Here is a 14,944-nt window from a genome sequence, read left to right on the forward strand (position 1 = left end):
ATTGTGACTTTTTTATTGAAATGGGGGGAGGGAAGGGGGGGGAGGCGAACACATTGTTAAGCTAGTTTTTTTTTTTCTTTTCTTTTTTCTTTTCTTTAACGCACATTCAAGATGGACCACTTTGAAGGAGCGTCTCAAGACGATTTTACCTTTCTAGAATATTCAGCAGATACTCAGTCTTCACAATACGAATACAGCGACTTTACTCAGACACCTCAAGAACACCAAGTTGACCCTGACCTTTCTTTATCTTCACTCAACTTGAATGACAAAAGAGACGAAGACGAAAACGCCCAAGCTAATGGTACCACTTCATTTGTAAACGATTTCCAATTTGAAGATACAGACGATTTTGGTGAATTGGTTGTCAACAGGGAAGAGAAAGACTTACCACCTCATGCCTGTAAATACTGCGGTATTCATTCACCTGCTTCAGTTGTCAAGTGTGTTACATGCGACCGATGGTTTTGTAACTCGAGAGGAAACACGTCTGGATCGCATATTGTGAACCATTTAGTACGCGCCAAACACAAAGAAGTATCTCTTCATCCTGATTCACCTTTAGGAGATACTGTACTCGAATGTTATAATTGTGGATGTCGCAATGTGTTCTTGTTGGGTTTTATTCCAGCTAAGAGTGATACTGTGGTTGTCTTGATTTGCAGGTAAAAAAGAATGGAATATATCAAGATATTTATCACGCTGTATAGACAACCTTGTGCTGCTGTACCTTCATCCAAAGACATGAATTGGGATACAACACAATGGATGCCATTGATTGACGATAGATGCTTTTTGACTTGGCTTGTCAAGATTCCTTCAGATCAAGAACAACTTCGTGCACGCCAAATTTCATCTACTCAGATCAACAAACTCGAAGAATTATGGAAAGACAATGGCGAGGCTACATTAGAAGATTTAGAAAAACCAGGCGTTGATGATGAACCACACCCTGTGTTGTTGAGATATGAAGATGCTTATCAATACCAAAACATTTTTGGTCCTTTGGTGATGATGGAAGCAGACTATGACAAAAAACTAAAAGAATCTCAGGTACGTGCATGTGTTAGTATGGGGTTCTATAGACTCATCAATACTAGACTTGCGATGATATTGTTGTGCGCTGGGATGTCGGTCTAAACCAAAAGAACATTGCTTGGTTTTATTTCCCTAAACTGGAGATGGGTGAAATCAAATTGGCTGTAGGTGATGAACTCTGCCTTCGATACCGTGGTGAATTGCATGAACCATGGCATGCTACTGGCCATGTCATCAAAATCCCTAATAATGTCAGTGACGAAGTTGCTTTAGAACTCACGCGTGCCAATAAAGCACCTACAGACTGCACTCACAATTTCTCAGTTGATTTTGTCTGGAAATCCACTTCGTTTGATCGTATGCAATCTGCCATGAAGACATTTGCTGTTGATGAGACAAGTGTGAGTGGATACATTTATCATCGTCTTTTAGGCCATGATGTAGAGCCTCAAGTACTCAAGACACAAATGCCCAAGAGGTAAGCTAGAGAGCTGGAAAGAAAAGAAGGGATATTGATGGTCTTTATAGATTCTCTGCCCCTAATCTTCCTGAACTAAATCATTCTCAAGTGTATGCTGTCAAATCAGTCCTTCAGAAGCCCTTGAGTCTCATTCAAGGTCCTCCTGGTACGGGTAAGACAGTCACTTCAGCTTCGATTGTGTATCATTTAGCCAAAATGAATCCTGGTCAAGTCTTGGTCTCTGCTCCCTCGAATGTAGCTGTGGATCAACTGGCTGAAAAGATCCATCAGACTGGTCTCAAGGTCGTGCGTATCACTGCCAAGTCAAGAGAAGAACTTGACTCCCCTGTTTCGTTCTTGACACTTCATGAACAAGTTCAGAACAACGATACGAATGTCGAACTACAGAAATTGATCCATTTAAAGCGCGATCAAGGCGAATTGAGTGCTTCTGATGAAAAGAAATACAAGTCATTGAAGCGTGCTTGTGAAAGAGAAATCCTGCAAAATGCTGATGTGATCTGTTGCACCAGTGTCGGTGCAGGTGATCCCCGTGTAGCCAAGTTAAGATTCCGCACGGTCTTGATTGATGAAGCCACACAAGCGTCTGAACCCGAATGTATGATTCCTCTTGTGCTGGGCTGTAAGCAAGCTGTGCTTGTGGGTGATCATCAACAATTAGGTCCTGTTATCATGAACAAAAAGGCTGCTCGGGCTGGTCTTTGTCAATCTCTGTTTGAGAGATTGGTCAGTCTTGGTATTCGTCCTATTCGTCTTCAAGTACAGTACCGTATGCACCCTTGTCTTTCCGAATTCCCCAGTAATATGTTCTATGAAGGTACACTTCAAAATGGTATTACGACACAAGAACGCATCAGAAAAAACGTTGATTTCCCTTGGCCTGTGCCTGAAACACCTATGATGTTCTATGTGAATTTGGGCAATGAAGAAATCTCTACTTCTGGTACATCTTATCTGAACAGAACAGAAGCCTCCAATTGTGAAAAGATTGTTACTCGCTTTATGAAATCTGGTATTTTACCCTCTCAAATTGGTATTGTGACTCCTTATGAAGGACAGCGTTCGTATATTGTTCAATACATGCAATTCAATGGCTCTTTGCGTAAAGATCTCTACAAGGAAATTGAAGTAGCCAGTGTCGATGCTTTCCAAGGTCGTGAAAAGGATTATATTATCCTCAGTTGTGTTCGTTCCAATGAACACCAAGGCATTGGTTTCTTGAGTGATCCTCGACGTCTCAACGTAGCTTTGACCCGTGCCAAGTATGGTGTTGTTCTACTCGGTAATCCCAAGATTTTGAGTCGACATCCCTTATGGCATCATTTATTGGTTCATTACAAGGAAAAGGGTTGTCTTGTGGACGGTGCATTAAACAATCTTCGTGTCTCTATGATCCAATTTAACCGACCTAGAAAGACTTATCGTAAAGACGACAAGTTCCGACAAGGCCTTGCACATCAAATTGATGCAAGGGAAGCCTTTGCTAAACCACCTTCCGCCACAGACAACCGTCGCAGTGGCAAGGGCTATGGCCAAGAATTCATGCAGACACATGATCCTGTAGGCTACATTCCTTCTGAAGTAGGGTCTTTGCCTAGTTCAGAATTCAGCATTCCTTTTATTCCTTCTGCTAGTGGACCCTTTACACAAGATTTATCTCAATCCAGTGTGTTCAATCGAAAGAACATGAGACAAGCAGGTGAAGAAGATCATTCCCAACAACGGTACGTGCCTGGATCTTCTACTTTTGCCAACCATGCCATGGGTTGGCAACAAATGGGCTCTCAAAACTTATACAGTAGTCAAACATCCATTGGTTTAGCATTATCACAAAGTGATCGTTTGCGTATGATGAGCGAAATGGCCAGCCAAAATCCTAGTATGAGCCAAGATAGTATACAATATCCTTATGAAGATTACAAGAGCCAAGACGTATCTTCCATGATGAGTCAAGACTTTGATATTCGTAGTCAAGCAAGTCAATCATTCACGCAATTTTAGATTGCTTAAAGACGCACTGTTTCTTTTATACTCTTTCTATATTATATATATATATATATTCTAATTATGACAATCCAAAGACGAGTTCTTCTTAAGGCTCGTTCGTACAAGCAAAGAAAAAAAAAAGAGATAGGAGTGTCTTTTTTTTTTTCGACATGATATCATGTCTAGAAACTAAAAAAAAAAAAAAAAAAAAAAAAAAAAAAAAAAAAAAAAAATGAAAGAGTTGTGCGGTTATCGAATAACTCATTGTAGAATGAAGTTAATAAATGTCTCTTTGCATTCTCTGTACTTGAAGGTATAATGCCTATCTTTTTTACTTAATATTTCTCACTTTGTCTTTGCCACTTGGCGCATGGCTTCTGAACTCCTATTATTCAATGTTTCTTTTTTTTTTTTTTCAAGACAAGTTCATAACTGCGTGTCTAGTACAAACATCAAACATCACATAAATACTATATGGCCTGACTTACAAGGCTGAAAAGAAAGAGGAAGAGCATGAATAAAAGCATGAATAAGAGTATAAAGAAGATATCAACAGTTTATTGTAAGAAAAATAGCGATAACCAGAAGGCAATAATGATACCATATTCAAATGCATTTTGTATAGCAGGCAGGCATAACATTTTCTTATTATTAGGACCTTAGAGTGAATGAACAGCATAAAGAGCAACTTGATAAACCGACGCATTTGGCACCTCAAACAGAACAAGACATCTTGGAGGCAAGCAGAAGACCAACTTAAAAAGAGCCACCTGTACGCATATGGCATGCTCTGACCACGCTCAAACAAAGAAGGTCGATTACCGGCGACGCGACTAAGAAATGAGAACAGCCAAAGAAATCAAGAAGGGCTACCATTGAGAACAGGCCCAATGTAAAATCCCATACATAATTGCTTATGCTGGGCAACATAGCCTGCCGGCAGAATCCTCAACAGCACTTCATCCCGAACGCGAGCATATTCCTACATAAGCAAGACAGCTCTCTGCCACTGCACAATAGGCATAGTGTATTTGTATGAATAAGTAATAAAATAGAATGAATAATAATAAAAAAAAGGAGAAAAATAAATAGGGCTAATCTTTGTTGGCGCTGTGAGTATGACGTATCTTGTCAGTTGACTTATCTGAAATCCAAGAGGATCACCTCACTGCTTATCATCCAAAAAGTATTCCGTATAAAGCAACTTATTTAAGCAATTAGTCCAAATATTACATACAACAAATGTCGTACAGATTTCTCCCTTTTCTTTTTCACTTTCACGTGAAATAATCAATTGCTGCGAAAGACATAATATACAAATACAGAGGGTCTTCTTGCTTCAATAAAGATGGCTATTTTTTTTTCTGATTAATTGGACCATAGAATAGTTAAAGAGTTGTGCATTTGACAAGGAATGATGTTCTCTTGGTCTTTTTCTTTTGCAGATACATATCAGATGTACATCAAAATTCCTTAAAGCAGTAATTTTAAAACAACTGCGTGCGTAGTACAAACAGCAAACAGCAAACATCAAACAGCAAACATAAAACATCAAACATCACATAAATACTATATGGCCTGACTTACAAGGCCGAAGAGAAAGAGGAAGAGCATGAATAAAAGCATGAATAAGAGCATAAAGAAGATATCAATAGTTTATTGTAAGAAAAATAGCAATAACCAGAAGGCAATAATGATCCCGTATTCAAACGCATTTTGTATAGTAGGTAGGCTTCTATAGTCTATGGTAACACCTGGATTACCTGAAACTGTAAAATGTTTGTGTACCTTGACATTCACTCTCAAGTGGGAACAAACAACTTTGCATTTCCCCTATATATTCTACTGGTTTTAAGTCTTATTGCTTTTCCCATATTTTATTTCCATGTCTACTTTCCAACAAAACAATAGCAACAACATTATTAGCAACAGCATTATTAGCATCAACATTGATACTCAAAGGCCATCTAGTATGTTTTATCTTGAGTTTCTTTGGAAAGATGTTTGCATTATTCTTACTGCTATTCTTCATAGGCCCCACTAGTTCTACAGGTCCAACATTGTCTGAACCTAAAGTCAAGAGAAGAAGGTTGATCAACTATTTGATAGGAGGCGGTCAAAAATACTGGGGTGAAGGCGAGAATGTAAGCAAGAATAAATTTGACACAAGTGGTGATAATTTGATCTATAGTTGATTGTAAATGACATGAATGTCACAAGAATCCTTAAGAAATTCAGATCACGAAACATCAAGGAAGCAGAAGAAAAAGCACTTTTGAACGATGTTAGAGTCTTGTAAGATTACACTCTATTCTTTCTTCTTGTAAATCATTAATTTGGTAAAAATAGGTCTCTCTCGTTCATTTTCCCAGTCTGCAATAACAGCAGCAGCACTGACGACAACAGATGCATCACAAGATACTTTCCAAAGCAAGTATCTAATGCTTTGAATGAATGTGCACAAGGTGCCAAAGAAGCAACGAAGAAAGCCAAGGCAAGCGCAATCATGTATTGCAAAGCTATTGCTGATGTAAGTCGGTTTATATTTTAGATAAAGTCGCGCCCTTAATTCTTTTACAATACTAGGGAGATGAAGACGAAGACGAAGGCAAAGATGAAGATCAAGACTCCATGACAAAAGCAATCAAGTCCTTGGCAAAGCAGCTCAAGAACAACCAGGCAAATGTGCCATATACATCCGAAACATCGTTCATGGATAAATACTTGAAGCCTATCTGGACACAGGTGCTTACCTCTGGTCTAGATAAATCTTTTATTTATTCAACGTAAGTAGGCATACCTTCTTTCTAAAGATTGTTTGAGCTGATGACATTATTGTTCTTGTTTAGAACCCACGGAAGCCATTACGGCATAAAGCCTGACTTTATGATTGGTGTTGTTCAAAGAAAAAATCCTTTGTATTTTTTCTTTGTCGAAGTAAAAAGACCTGCCGAGACAAGCTGCTACCAAGAAGAGAGCGACTTTGTGAAGTTGTTGAAGGAGATGAAGCACTCCATAAACGACCAACTCGTTTTAGGGTTCAATGATCCCATATCATATGGTTTGTTGGTGGAGGGTAAGTCGCTATTTTAGTTCTATCACAAAATAGACAAGTACTAACCATAATGGCATAGGCTTCCGTTGCTCTCTTTTCAAAATGTTTCTTGCATCTGAAGGCATTTATATGTCAGTAATGTTGAAACGCTTTTTGTTGGTGGAGGAGACAAATGACATGATTAATTTGCCTTCAGTTGTAGAAGCATTTGATTTTGTCAAGGTATAAGCTGAAAAATTCAAAAGAAACAACCCTTGTTTGCTCATATGTTCTATAGGAAAAACTCATGGTGCTGAAGGACGACTTGGAAGTACCAAAAAGCAAAAAACAAAAGAAGCAGCAAGGAAAGAAGGCTAGGCCTTCTTTCAAAACAAAGTTTGTAAAATAAAAATCCTTCTGTACACTTTTGCACTGTTACTCATGATCATAAAGAATTGTTACTGAAAATAACCACATTTACGTTAAGCATATTCCTCTCAAAGTAAAAAAGAAAAAAAGTTCGCTCCTTTTAAACAAAGACAATCTTCAGCTGGTCTAGACTTACAGATAAGATTATTGTTATTGAAGGTGCTTAAGTAGGATCTACTGGACAGCTGCTCATAGTTATTTATTATTACTTGTTAGTGTTTAGATTTCTTTCTTTTTGAGGTATTGACAAGAGTTGTAGGTATGAACTTTGTACAGTAAAAATAGAATGAGAAGGGAGGGGGGGGGGAGTTAAGCCAAAGCATGTTGCTCTTACACTAACCAAACCTATAACAAATAATACATAATAGTTTGAATATTCAAGCAAATGAACAGTCAAGAACAGTTGAACTGGAATTTAATTTATCCTACTATTAAAGGCAAATTCCCTTTCAGAATTATATATATATGCTTCTTTAATTGTTATTATTCATTTTAAATCTTTTCATAATCCAACTTTGTCTCCAACTTCTTTGCGTCTTGTAACTTTCTGACGGCCTTCATGAAATCTTCTTGAATACAATAGTCGCGTTCTTCTCTAATAGCAAACATGCCTGCTTCTGTACATACATTTCTTAAATCAGCACCATTGAAACCATCTGATAACTTGACAATGGCTTCATAATCTATGTCACCATGCTTTGTGATATGGCCTGCGTGAATCTTGATGATCTCTAGACGCCCTTGTTCATTAGGCAAAGGAATTTCAATCTTTCTGTCTAGACGACCAGGACGCAGCAAGGCAGGGTCAAGTGTATCAGGTCGGTTGGTGGCCATGATCAACTTTGTTTGTCCTAGGTAGTCAAAACCATCCATTTGATTCAACAGTTCCATCAAAGTACGTTGGATTTCACGATCAGCAGAAGTACCTTCAGAGAAACGACGGCCACCAATAGCATCAATTTCGTCCATAAAGATAATACAAGGTTCGTGTTCTTTAGCATAACCAAACATCTCTCGGATCAGTCTTGCACTTTCACCAATGTATTTATCGACAATGGCACTCGAGACAACCTTGAGGAAATTGACTTGGAGTGTACTGGCGACTGCCTTGGCCAACAATGTCTTACCTGTACCAGGTGGACCATAGAGTAACACACCTTTAGGGGGTTTCACACCCACACGTAAAAATAATTCAGGGTTCATCAAGGGTAATTCAATCACTTCTCTTAATTCACGAATCTGCTCAGAGAGACCACCAATACCTGCAAAACTGATATAGCCAGGATCTTCCATAGACATGTTGTATACAAGAGGATCGACTTCACGGGGTAAAATACGCATGATGGTCAAGGTGGTCATATCAAGTGCTACACGAGCACCTTGTTTTAACTTTTCTTTATCAACTGTGTTGCGACATCCAACCACATAACGAGGACCACTTGTGTTCTTGACGATGACTACAAAAGGGTGTGAGAGTCAATGGCACGTCATGAAGGGCTTCATCACTTACAACGTTCGTCATCCAATTGCTTTAATACTTCACCAATGACTTGTCCAACACTTTGCAAAGCCTTGATGTCGTCTTCTGATTTATCGTATTCTTTATCTAACGTTCTTAATCCAAGACGCACTAAAATACAGTTTAGTTTTCTTGATGCGATGGTGGGCTCACACTTTACTCTCTTTAAGCTTCGCATCCAATTCGCGATGCTCTAAAAGTCTTCTTCTGTATCCATTTAAAGCTTTTGTCTTTGGATCTTGTTCAGGTTGGTTTGAGGAACTTGATGCCATGTGAGAAATAGTTGTATGTTAAAGAAAAAGAAAATAACTCAAAAGGCGTTTCCAAGTGTACGATATTGGTTTAATGACGCGTCTCTAACATTTAGCAGAAGACGTCACTTTTGGGGTGCGCGTAGTGTATCAAAGCAAAACTCGCTTTGCTGAAAAAGGTGTACTCCATAGCATCCAAAGGAAACAAGAGGACGATAAGGCATGACCATAACAACAGTTGTATGGATTTGAATTTGGAATGGTGCCATTGAATTTGAGTCATTCATCAAGAGAATAAAGTGAATAGTTAAATAGAAAGAGTCTTTTTTTTTGAAGACACTTGAGAAAATTCCTTTCTTAAAGAATCGTTATCATGCTGTCTTTTAGGCTATAGTACGTAGAGTGACATGACATTCATTCAAAAGAAACACAATCATGCAATTCAATAGGTTTCCTTATTTAGATGAGCAGTCTCACTGACGTCATCATTCAATATAAAAATATTTTTTTTTTCTGTCGCGTTTCATTTTCGTTACGTCTTTATCATGTTTTGTGCTAGTAATTATTGAGATTGGATATGAAAGCCTCAACTAACACGAATCATAGTTTCTGGAGAAGCACCTAAAGAACCTGTCGTTTCTCTCAAGTCAGGAAGCGTATTTGAAAAGAACTTGCTTGAAAAATTCGTTGAAGAACATGGTCGTGATCCCATCAATCAAGAAGCAATGACAACAGATGATATACTTGCTCTCAAGACAAGTAAAGTAAATTACACGCTATGTAATATGTATTTATTGATCTCTATTAGCTCCCGAGACAGTCAAGCCTCGTCCTCCCAAGTTGTCTTCTGTTCCTTCCATCTTGTCTACCCTTCAAGATGAATGGGACAGTGTGATGCTTGAATCATTCACCCTGAAACAACAATATCAACAAGTACGTCAAGAATTATCTCATGCTTTGTATCAAAACGATGCTGCTACTCGTGTGATTGCGCGTTTAAAGAAAGAACGCGATGCTGCTAGAGAGTAAGTCATGAGTGTATCATGAACGATTGTTGAAACGCGTCTTTTTTTTTATTAGAGCACTTGCCAATGTACAAGCTCATTTAGGTGTTTCTGCTGCACCTGCTACCACAGCTGCACCAGCTCAAGAATCCATGGAAGTGGATGGTGGTTTACCTGATGATGTTGTTGAAAAGATCAACAAGACCAGTGAAGAGTAAAGTATTCCCACTCAAAAAAAACATAAACACTCATACTTGATTAGATTATCTTCTATGCGTCGTCAAAAGAAGAAGCCACCAGTCGAGTATGCCACATTGGAATCTATCAAAGCTTATCAACAGACCAACACAATTCCTTCGCTTCATTCTGCTCGTTCAGCAGGCATCACAGCTCTCGATATTGACGCAACGGACAATTTGATCTTGACAGGTGGTAATGATAAGCATGTCCAGGTCTACAACAAGGCAGAAGATAAAGTGGTTGTCAACTTGGCAGGCCATACCAAAAAGATCACTAGTGTTCAATTTAGAGGCAAACAACAAGAGAATGATGTGTTTATCAGTGCCAGTGCAGATAAACATGTCCGTGTCTGGATACCTGATGATAAAAAAGTGTATGCTTTGGGCCACAATATCAATGCACACAAGCATGAAGTGACTGGTGTTCATGTTCATCCTTCCAAAGACTATTTTGTCAGTGCTGGTTTGGATGCTAAATGGTCACTTTATGACTTTGAATCAGCCAAGCCTGTTGTAGAGACATTCCATGCACAAGAGCAAGGCTATTCATCTATTCAATTCCATCCTGATGGTATGATTTTGGGTGCAGGCACAACAGATGGTGTTGTGCAGATCTGGGATGTCAAGTCTCAAAAGGTCGCTGCTCAGTTTGAAGATCATGCAGGACATGTCAAGGCCATTGCATTCTCCGAAAATGGTTATATCTTGGCCACTGCTTCTGAAGATAATCTTGTCAAGATTTGGGATCTTCGTAAATTAGCCAACACAAAGACATTCAGTTTGGATGAAGGCTATAAGGTCAATACACTCAAGTTTGATCATTATGGACAATACCTTGCTGTGGGTGGTACTGATGTACGTGTCTTAAAAGCCAAGGATGGCTCTTCCCTTGCTACATTTACTGATAACAATGCTACTGAAATCACTGGTCTACACTGGTCTTCTCTTGCTCAAACATTGGTCAGTTCAGGCTTAGACCGTACAGTTCGCTTTTATGGCACTGCCAATGAATAAAATACATATATTGTTTATATATTATGATGATGATGATGATGATGTAGAGTAGGAAAATGAATGGAATGATCCAGATGAGAGTGAGAATAAGAAGGTATCATGTACTGGTCATCATGAGCATAGTCAGGAGGAGGAGGGATTAAATAGACGCCTATATGTATATATATAAAAAGAAATGAGTCTATATCATATACTGACTATATACGCCATATACCTTTTATGCCCTGTTGTTTAGAAGAAGGATAGACCAAGACAGGGTAATGTTGGCTGGAAATCATAGGGTAAGCATGATGACAATTCATCATCGTAATGTCCTTGTCTGATTCATCTGTGTCGACCATGAAACTCATGTTGGGAGGTTTCTTACCAGCCAATTTTTCAATAAAGATAGGGAAGATGGGAGATGTGGATTCTTTTAATAGATCAGACAGTTTGGTAGTCTTTTGAACAGATCTATGTTCTGGCTTCAATATCTCAATACTACCAGGCACTTGTTCTTCTTTCATAGGTTTATTGCGTGAGACACGTCTTGTGCGTAATTCTTCTTGACGTGTCCATCCTCTGCGTTGATGATGAGCAGGAGGAGACGACCATGCTTCATTGTAATCCACATATTCAGTAGGACGAGTCTTTGATGTGGATGCCTGTAATCGATGTGCATAGGAGCTCCAGTCATTGGAAGTCGTGCTCTGTGCAGGTTTATCACCTTTGACATAATCTTCCCATTTTTGTTCATCTTGATTTGAGGGTTTCGCAGTGTCTGGCTCATTTGTTTTCTTTTGAAGGATGGTAAACGTATGAGTGGACTTGGCAGCCAAAGCAGCTGCTTTTTGTCTTGCTCGCTCAGCAGCAGCAGCATATTCAGCTTCCTGTTCATCCCTTCTTTTCTTGGCTCGTTCAGCAGCAGTCAACATCACATTCTTTTGTGCTGCAGTGATTTCTTCCGGTTCCAATGCTGAATGATCGGATCGGACACTTTGTTCAGACAATCGTCTTGGGTAGCTCTGTCTGCCTGTATTGGAGCGTGATGATGACCATGGAGCAGAAGAACGTCTGTTGGATGGTTTATAGTAAGATCTGTCATAGTCTTCTGTGAATCTTTCAGAAGGAGAGACTGTTTCTCCTACTTGTACTTTGGTGCCATCATCAAATTCAACATAATCTACTGAAAACTCGCCTAAATCCTCACTGACCATCTAACAGAAAAGGATCAATTGGATGTGACTATGGGAGTTGAAAAACTTACTTCATCCCAAGAAGTATGGTTTGGGTCTGATGAAGCATATTTAAGATATTCTCTATCATCCTAATACGATCATTCAATGTCTTGTTTCCTTATTTATCATTTTTACTTACATGAACAAAAGGCATTTCTATTGAAAAAATGACGTGAGAAAAATAGAAAAGACACTATGCTTACTTTTGGCAGCTTCTGCAGCTGTTGGGAAATCTTGGGTACTTTTTTGTTGTTGTTGTTGTGTTTCTGGTACAGCCCAAGCACGCCCTTGTTGCTGTGGTGAAGGAGAACGGGTAGGTTCAGGTGATACCGCGGTTTCTTCTGGTAGGGATTTTTCAACCATGGGTGAACTGGTATTCGAACCCCAACCTGTGGCAGGTGAATTCGAATGCTCTGTTCCTTCATGTTCTCTTTTCAAACTAGGGAGATTAATCGGACGTGGTGCTGATATTTTACTTGACAATAGACGGTTTCGAGCAGCTTGTGGATGTCGATTCCCTATAGATCATATAAGCTTACTTGTCAAGTCTGTCTAGTATTACCATTGGCAGTCGTGTTGCTGATTAAAGGACTTTTAGGTGTATTTGGGTATTTTTTATTCGTACTGTTTAAACGAGGTGTTGTTTCTGTTGACATAATAAAACGCGTAAAGAAAAGAAAGGAAAAGAAAAGAAAAAAAAAATTTTTTTTTATGCAATCCATTTTATTTGTTCTTGCCTCCTAATGCTACTGATGTAGGTATAGAAAAGGATTGTATAAAACTAAATATGGTCAATAAACCAATTAAATAATACACCAAGTGATGATCAAATGGAAATATATTGCCGTCTTTTAAAGAAAATGACCATAAGGTACCACCTACAGTAGGGCCTATATATATAAAGTTAAATAAACATTTGATGCTGATCTTGCTTACCTAATGCTCGAACAAAGGCTAGACAGGACTGACAGACACTAGAAAAGGATGAGTAAAACAGAAATAGAGACGTATATTTACCCATTCACAGTGCCTAGAATCTCGGGTGATGCGGATGTGCTTACCTAACCTATGTCAGTACTATCCTATTGTAGTATGCTTACCATTACACCCAGACCTGTAAATGCCAAACAATTACCAAAGAAACGAACAGAAAGTAACACAATATAGACCACACGCAAAATCCAGCTTGAATGACTTAGTTGTGATAGTTCAGGAAACAAAAAGTAAATAGGAATAAGCCCAAAAAAGGCCATTCTACACAGTGTCAGTGTAGAAAACTTGCTCGTCAGTCGTGGATAGATCACAAACTGGATGACTAACTGAAGTATACCAAAAAACGATAATGCCTGAGCAAACTCAGTGGCTGAAATACCGAGTCCACCTGCATGATCAGGAGCAGTAAAGTACAGAGGCAAGATTTCATCAAATACCATGGCATGAAAACCAAAGACAGAATAGGAGACAATCACAATCACAGAAGATGTCGCGATATGGCGAAGAGATCCACTTTTGGGTATACTGGGTCTCAAGAGATAGGTGGTCTCGTCTTGTTCCCCTTCATGTTGCCATTTATGCCTAGCAAGTACATTTGGATTCGATTCTTCAAGATAGACATAGCCAATCGTAAAGCCAATCATAGACCCACAGGCTGATACAAAGCATGGCAAGAAATAAGGATATTCTTTTAGAAACAAACAATGAGCAAATAAGTGAGGGAATTGCTCTACTGGTCTTGCAAGATAACCGCCTAAAATAGATATGAGCGACTTGATTCAACAGATCCTGCTTACCTAATGCTGGACCTAAATCAATATAGGTTAACACACACATACACACACATACACTACGTACACATCCATCAATGACTTACCAGCTGATGAAGTAGTGAGGACACAACAGGTTAATGTATGATCATAACTCAATTCAACTTACCAATCATACCAGCACCCCAACAGAACCCAAAGATAGAAAATGCTTTGGCTTTGTTTGTACTGTCTGTAATTTCACTCACTAAACTACGTGCTACACCTGCATTACCATTCATGAACCCACACAGGGCACGACTACCCACAGCCCACCAAAGACTTTGACTAAGACCAAATAAGCAGACAGAGATAGAATTACCAATCAAGCCAGTCAATAAGACAGGTCTTCTTCCATACCGATCTGATATCTTACCCCACGGTATAGCAGTACAGAATTGAGCAACAAAAAACATAGAAGCTATGTTACATCAGATCAAGGTATGATTCACCATAACTCACTTACTAATCCATCCAGCATAAGAACCAATTTGCTTTTCATCGTCTGATAAATGGAAGTCTTTCAGCTAAGAAAAAAAAAGAAGGAAAACATTGAATTCCTTATCAAATGCGATTCTACATACCATAAAATAAATAAAAGGAAACAGAATTGTGGATGTCAATGGTTCACTAAACAACAAAATAGCTACAATCAACATTTGTAATTTGGGTAAAGGCGTTGGTTCTGGCAAGCTATCGTTTGTCTCATACAATGACAATGTTCTCCTTTCTTGAACCATTGGCATTGTGTAACTAGGTTGAGTTGAATAAGAGCAAATGGACTCTTGATCCATAGCATCTTGATCATGTTGGACCAAATAGCTGGATATACTATCTGTATAACTTTTAGATAAAGTATCCATAAAACTAAAGAAATGCTATCCATCATCAAGAAATACAAGACTCTATATATAGAGTTATGCATGCTAA

General features: G+C 38.7%; 7 protein-coding genes across 7 annotated transcripts; 3 read left to right on the forward strand and 4 right to left on the reverse strand.

Annotated features, from left to right (window-relative positions):
• Window positions 1-67: 67 nt before the first annotated feature.
• B0P05DRAFT_529422 (RNA helicase-domain-containing protein) lies at window positions 68-3,705 on the forward strand. The gene is made up of 4 exons (XM_051576746.1): window positions 68-665; window positions 711-1,053; window positions 1,101-1,516; window positions 1,567-3,705. Exons 1-4 carry the CDS (start codon window positions 112-114, stop codon window positions 3,518-3,520), a joined length of 3,267 nt encoding a protein of 1,088 aa, XP_051437772.1. The 5' UTR covers window positions 68-111; the 3' UTR covers window positions 3,521-3,705.
• A 9-nt stretch (window positions 3,706-3,714) lies between these two features.
• Window positions 3,715-4,636, reverse strand: B0P05DRAFT_529425 (uncharacterized protein). The gene has a single exon (XM_051576747.1). It carries the CDS (start codon window positions 4,290-4,292, stop codon window positions 3,990-3,992), a length of 303 nt encoding a protein of 100 aa, XP_051437773.1. The 5' UTR covers window positions 4,293-4,636; the 3' UTR covers window positions 3,715-3,989.
• A 742-nt stretch (window positions 4,637-5,378) lies between these two features.
• B0P05DRAFT_529437 (uncharacterized protein) lies at window positions 5,379-7,359 on the forward strand. The gene is made up of 10 exons (XM_051576748.1): window positions 5,379-5,475; window positions 5,540-5,649; window positions 5,697-5,800; window positions 5,855-6,035; window positions 6,092-6,291; window positions 6,355-6,581; window positions 6,640-6,782; window positions 6,838-7,135; window positions 7,185-7,227; window positions 7,337-7,359. The coding sequence occupies exons 1-8, from the start codon at window positions 5,391-5,393 to the stop codon at window positions 6,946-6,948; spliced, it is 1,161 nt and encodes a 386-aa protein (XP_051437774.1). The 5' UTR covers window positions 5,379-5,390; the 3' UTR covers window positions 6,949-7,135; window positions 7,185-7,227; window positions 7,337-7,359.
• B0P05DRAFT_529440 (26S protease regulatory subunit 10B) lies at window positions 7,360-8,803 on the reverse strand. Its single transcript, XM_051576749.1, has 3 exons — window positions 8,648-8,803; window positions 8,479-8,598; window positions 7,360-8,425 (listed from the first exon to the last, which is right to left on the reverse strand). The coding sequence occupies exons 1-3, from the start codon at window positions 8,757-8,759 to the stop codon at window positions 7,461-7,463; spliced, it is 1,197 nt and encodes a 398-aa protein (XP_051437775.1). The 5' UTR covers window positions 8,760-8,803; the 3' UTR covers window positions 7,360-7,460.
• A 480-nt stretch (window positions 8,804-9,283) lies between these two features.
• Window positions 9,284-11,023, forward strand: B0P05DRAFT_529442 (WD40-repeat-containing domain protein; the record flags this gene model as incomplete). The annotated part of the gene is made up of 5 exons (XM_051576750.1): window positions 9,284-9,296; window positions 9,345-9,497; window positions 9,547-9,763; window positions 9,819-9,956; window positions 10,005-11,023. 5 exons carry the CDS (start codon window positions 9,284-9,286, stop codon window positions 10,993-10,995), a joined length of 1,512 nt encoding a protein of 503 aa, XP_051437776.1. The 3' UTR covers window positions 10,996-11,023.
• A 102-nt stretch (window positions 11,024-11,125) lies between these two features.
• B0P05DRAFT_529448 (uncharacterized protein) lies at window positions 11,126-12,876 on the reverse strand. The gene is made up of 5 exons (XM_051576751.1): window positions 12,775-12,876; window positions 12,416-12,730; window positions 12,352-12,368; window positions 12,242-12,301; window positions 11,126-12,191 (listed from the first exon to the last, which is right to left on the reverse strand). The coding sequence occupies exons 1-5, from the start codon at window positions 12,866-12,868 to the stop codon at window positions 11,193-11,195; spliced, it is 1,485 nt and encodes a 494-aa protein (XP_051437777.1). The 5' UTR covers window positions 12,869-12,876; the 3' UTR covers window positions 11,126-11,192.
• Window positions 12,864-14,882, reverse strand: B0P05DRAFT_529451 (major facilitator superfamily domain-containing protein). Its single transcript, XM_051576752.1, has 6 exons — window positions 14,599-14,882; window positions 14,481-14,541; window positions 14,145-14,435; window positions 13,313-13,959; window positions 13,226-13,273; window positions 12,864-13,102 (listed from the first exon to the last, which is right to left on the reverse strand). The coding sequence occupies exons 1-5, from the start codon at window positions 14,875-14,877 to the stop codon at window positions 13,226-13,228; spliced, it is 1,326 nt and encodes a 441-aa protein (XP_051437778.1). The 5' UTR covers window positions 14,878-14,882; the 3' UTR covers window positions 12,864-13,102.
• Window positions 14,883-14,944: the final 62 nt, after the last annotated feature.

This window comes from Gilbertella persicaria (genome assembly GCF_025201335.1).
Source record: "Gilbertella persicaria strain CBS 190.32 chromosome Unknown B0P05scaffold_7, whole genome shotgun sequence".
Lineage (NCBI taxonomy): Eukaryota > Fungi > Mucoromycota > Mucoromycetes > Mucorales > Choanephoraceae > Gilbertella > Gilbertella persicaria.

Coding starts and splice junctions, on each gene's coding strand:
- B0P05DRAFT_529422 (XM_051576746.1), top strand. CDS start 112: ATGGACCACTTTGAAGGAGCGTCTCAAGACGATTTTACCTTTCTAGAA. Junction 666..710: donor GTGGTTGTCTTGATTTGCAG/GTAAAAAAGAAT, acceptor CACGCTGTATAG/ACAACCTTGTGCTGCTGTAC. Junction 1,054..1,100: donor AAAAACTAAAAGAATCTCAG/GTACGTGCATGT, acceptor CATCAATACTAG/ACTTGCGATGATATTGTTGT.
- B0P05DRAFT_529425 (XM_051576747.1), bottom strand. CDS start 4,292: ATGCCATATGCGTACAGGTGGCTCTTTTTAAGTTGGTCTTCTGCTTGC.
- B0P05DRAFT_529437 (XM_051576748.1), top strand. CDS start 5,391: ATGTCTACTTTCCAACAAAACAATAGCAACAACATTATTAGCAACAGC. Junction 5,476..5,539: donor TGATACTCAAAGGCCATCTA/GTATGTTTTATC, acceptor TATTCTTCATAG/GCCCCACTAGTTCTACAGGT. Junction 5,650..5,696: donor ACTGGGGTGAAGGCGAGAAT/GTAAGCAAGAAT, acceptor TTTGATCTATAG/TTGATTGTAAATGACATGAA.
- B0P05DRAFT_529440 (XM_051576749.1), bottom strand. CDS start 8,759: ATGGCATCAAGTTCCTCAAACCAACCTGAACAAGATCCAAAGACAAAA. Junction 8,599..8,647: donor GGATGCGAAGCTTAAAGAGA/GTAAAGTGTGAG, acceptor ACTGTATTTTAG/TGCGTCTTGGATTAAGAACG. Junction 8,426..8,478: donor GCAATTGGATGACGAACGTT/GTAAGTGATGAA, acceptor ACCCTTTTGTAG/TCATCGTCAAGAACACAAGT.
- B0P05DRAFT_529448 (XM_051576751.1), bottom strand. CDS start 12,868: ATGTCAACAGAAACAACACCTCGTTTAAACAGTACGAATAAAAAATAC. Junction 12,731..12,774: donor CAGCAACACGACTGCCAATG/GTAATACTAGAC, acceptor TATGATCTATAG/GGAATCGACATCCACAAGCT. Junction 12,192..12,241: donor ACCATACTTCTTGGGATGAA/GTAAGTTTTTCA, acceptor CTTTTCTGTTAG/ATGGTCAGTGAGGATTTAGG.
- B0P05DRAFT_529451 (XM_051576752.1), bottom strand. CDS start 14,877: ATGGATACTTTATCTAAAAGTTATACAGATAGTATATCCAGCTATTTG. Junction 14,542..14,598: donor TTCCTTTTATTTATTTTATG/GTATGTAGAATC, acceptor TTTTTTTCTTAG/CTGAAAGACTTCCATTTATC. Junction 14,436..14,480: donor TTCTTATGCTGGATGGATTA/GTAAGTGAGTTA, acceptor GATGTAACATAG/CTTCTATGTTTTTTGTTGCT.